The sequence below is a fragment of the Plasmodium cynomolgi genome, chromosome 13, assembly GCF_000321355.1.
Source record: "Plasmodium cynomolgi strain B DNA, chromosome 13, whole genome shotgun sequence".
Classification (NCBI taxonomy): domain Eukaryota; phylum Apicomplexa; class Aconoidasida; order Haemosporida; family Plasmodiidae; genus Plasmodium; species Plasmodium cynomolgi.
Window position 1 is genome coordinate 824,507 of NC_020406.1, and position 3,118 is coordinate 827,624.

General features: G+C 46.1%; 1 protein-coding gene across 1 annotated transcript; it reads right to left on the reverse strand.

The window, feature by feature from the left end:
* Window positions 1-671: 671 nt before the first annotated feature.
* On the reverse strand, window positions 672-2,057 carry PCYB_132710 (ATP-specific succinyl-CoA synthetase beta subunit; the record flags this gene model as incomplete). Its single annotated transcript, XM_004224296.1, has 1 exon — window positions 672-2,057. One exon carries the CDS (start codon window positions 2,055-2,057, stop codon window positions 672-674), a length of 1,386 nt encoding a protein of 461 aa, XP_004224344.1.
* Window positions 2,058-3,118: the final 1,061 nt, after the last annotated feature.

Below are 3,118 nucleotides of genomic sequence, written 5' to 3' on the forward strand. Positions count from 1 at the left end.
GCGCATCGCAAGTGGAATGGCAGAATTGTTTTACCAATGGTATAACGTATGTTGCATTATGCCGCCGCGGGGGAGGGGAAAAAAAAAAATTCAGCAATTCGGCAATTCGGCAGTTCGGCAATTCAGCAATTCATTCGCGCCATGCATAAGAGGGCGACGATGCACCGAGCTCGATTGGGGTCTGTGCTTGCCCCAAACGAACTCGCAAAAGTTATGCAGCGCGTATGCTATGCTATGCTACACTATGCTATGCTAGCTATAACAGTGCGTACCTGTGACAGTGGCACCTACCATTGTGGTTTTTTTCCTTCCTATGCGCGGGGCGTGCTGCGCGCCCTTGGTCCCATTGGTGGCGCAAGGGTATTTTGGGCGCCCGCTATGGCACCGCCAAGTCGGCGCCTCGGCAGAGGGATAAAAATATGCGACCTGCGCGGTTTACGCGGTTTACGCGGTGTACTCGTGTATGTCGTGTACGCGGTTTGCGCGTGAAAAAAAAAAGGGAAAAAAAAGGAAAAAAAAGGAAAAAAAAAAAAATGGAAAAAAGAGAGAAAAATACTTACATAGTATATATGCTTAGCTTGTTACGCACCACGTGGACTGCGTCCTGCTGTGCAGTAGTTCCCCTCTTTGCAGGTGGTTCCCCCCTCTGTGCGGAGCAACCCGCCGCGCACTCACGTAAAGGCGACCTGCACGTCCGCGCGCGCGGCGGTCTCAATGATATTCGCCATGGCCACGCTCTTCTGCGCGGCGACGTTCATGTCCTGGCAAAAAACGCATTTAATCCCCGACTCGCGGAGCAGCTTCTCCGCCTCGTCCTGGTTTGTCCCCTCCAGCCGAATTATAAGTGCCTTCTTAAATGCAGTATCTTTAACAGCCCGGATAATACCCCTCGCAATGATATCGCATCTCATAATGCCACCCAGGATATTAATGAAGCATACCTTAGCCTTTGCATTATTGTTAATTATTTTTAATGCCTCTGTAATTTCGTCTTCCGTTGCCCCTCCCCCAACATCCAGGAAATTGGAAGGGGAGCCGTTATGCAGTACGATGAGATCTAAGGTAGCCATGGCTAGACCTGCTCCATTGACCATACAAGCGATGTTCCCATCAAGAGAAACATAATTTAAGTTAAATTTCTTTGCTTGTATTTCTTCTGCATTTTCTTGTGAGAGGTCCCTCTGTTGAAATACCTCCTTCTGTCGGTACTCTGCATTGTCATCAAAATTTAGTTTGGCGTCACAGCATAGGACTCTTCCATCGTTGGTCTCGGAAAAAGGATTAATCTCGAGCAACGTACAATCATATCGCTTAAAAATTTTGTACAAATTTGCTATTACATCTGTGGCGATATCCAACTCTGTATTTTTGAACCCAATTTTTTCACAAAATTCACGTGCCTGACCATGACTGAACCCGTTTTGTACATCTATGTTCATTTTGTGTATAGCATCGGGATTCCTTTTGCTAATTTCTTCGATAGAGGAACCTCCCGTGGATGATCCAAGGAGTAGTATCCCATCGGAACTTCGGTCTAGTAGAAAAGCAACATACCTTTCCTTCCTTATGTAAAAACGCTCACATATAAAAACAGTATTGCATTTTTTCCCCTCCTCTCCTGTCTGCTTCGTCACCAGTGTTTTGTTTAACATTTTAGACGCTACTTCTTTCACTTCTGTACTGTTGCGACAGATGTGAACTCCTCCTTCGAAATTATTTTCTTTAAAGTACCCTACTCCCCTTCCTCCACTCAGTATCTGCGCTTTTATTACTAAGTCGATGTCTCCACAAAGGCTTTGTAGCTCCAGTGCCTTCTCCTCTGCTTCTTCTGGAGTTTTCGCTGCGAACCCTTGTGCACATGGAATCATATTTTTTCGCAACAGATCTATTGATAAATATTCGTGGATGCTTAGGTGTCGTTTCGTTGTCAGGGCGTGATGGTTGGTCATTCCTGAGGGGGTAACCCAGTTGTCTCTCCCATTACTTAGAGATGTGCAATGTCCCATGCTCCTCCGCAACTTCAGAATAAATTTCGTTTCCCTCCTGAGGTTTATCATTTTGTAGTTTTTTTTTTCGTGTAGGTGCTTTTTTGGGCTGTTCCTTTTCTTTTTTCTTTTCACCTCAAATGAGCGTACAGCTAGATGTGGGTTATATGTGCAAGACTGACACTCGAGATTGGGGGGGGGAGGGGAGAGAGAAACACACCTTCTGGTGGTACACCAAATTGGGAGAGGTTCTCTTCAAGGGGAGTTCACCACGTGGAGCAAAAAAAAAAAAAAAAAAAATTACATAGCTGTTTTGTGTGCCTATATGTGAGCTACAGCGCGTGAATTAAATTTCTTTTCTTTTCCTTCCTTTACCAACTTGGGGGTCAAAACAAATGTGTCGCTCTTTCGCAGCAAAAGGGGAGGGTCTCACGGGGCGGTCAATTTCGCGCTGGTAAAATTGCACATAGGGCGCAGTTCCTCTGGCGAATGCTTCTTTAGCGGCTCCGTGCCGACGCGCGCGTCGTTCCGTTTTTTTCCCTCCCCGGGGGGAAGCGGTTAATCGGGTACGCCGCTAAGCAGTGAGGCGGTTAAACGGCTAAGCTGCTAACTGTTAAGCGGTTGTGTGACTGCGTCTCTGTGTCGCTTCGTCCCCGCTTGCCTCGTCACTGCGCGATGTTTGACCCCTCACCCAGTCGTGTTTAACTCCGCGCGCGCAGCCAGTGGGGGTGAACTAGCCATTTGTGAGTCTCTCAATCTGCAAACCTGTTTATCGCAAAATTGTGAATTTGTAAAATTGAAAATTTGAAAATATGAAAATTTGTAAATTTGCAAACCTGTAAAATTGGCATGTTTGGGAATTTTTTTTTTTTTTTTTTTTTTTTGGCTACCTCGTCCATTTTTGCCTGAACGGGTCAGGTAAAAAAGCAGATCCACGCTACCGCAAAAAATGGAGGCGGGCATACGCACATGGTACGTACGCAATTATGCCGCTTAAGCACCGCAAAGGCTTCCTCACTGTGAGCTTTTCCGAAGAGAGGAAAATTTAAGCGTCGGTGGCACTTTCGCTATGTGCAGAGGGGGAACACACGGAAAATACGAAAAGCAAAAAGAAGCAAAAAGAAGAAGCGAAA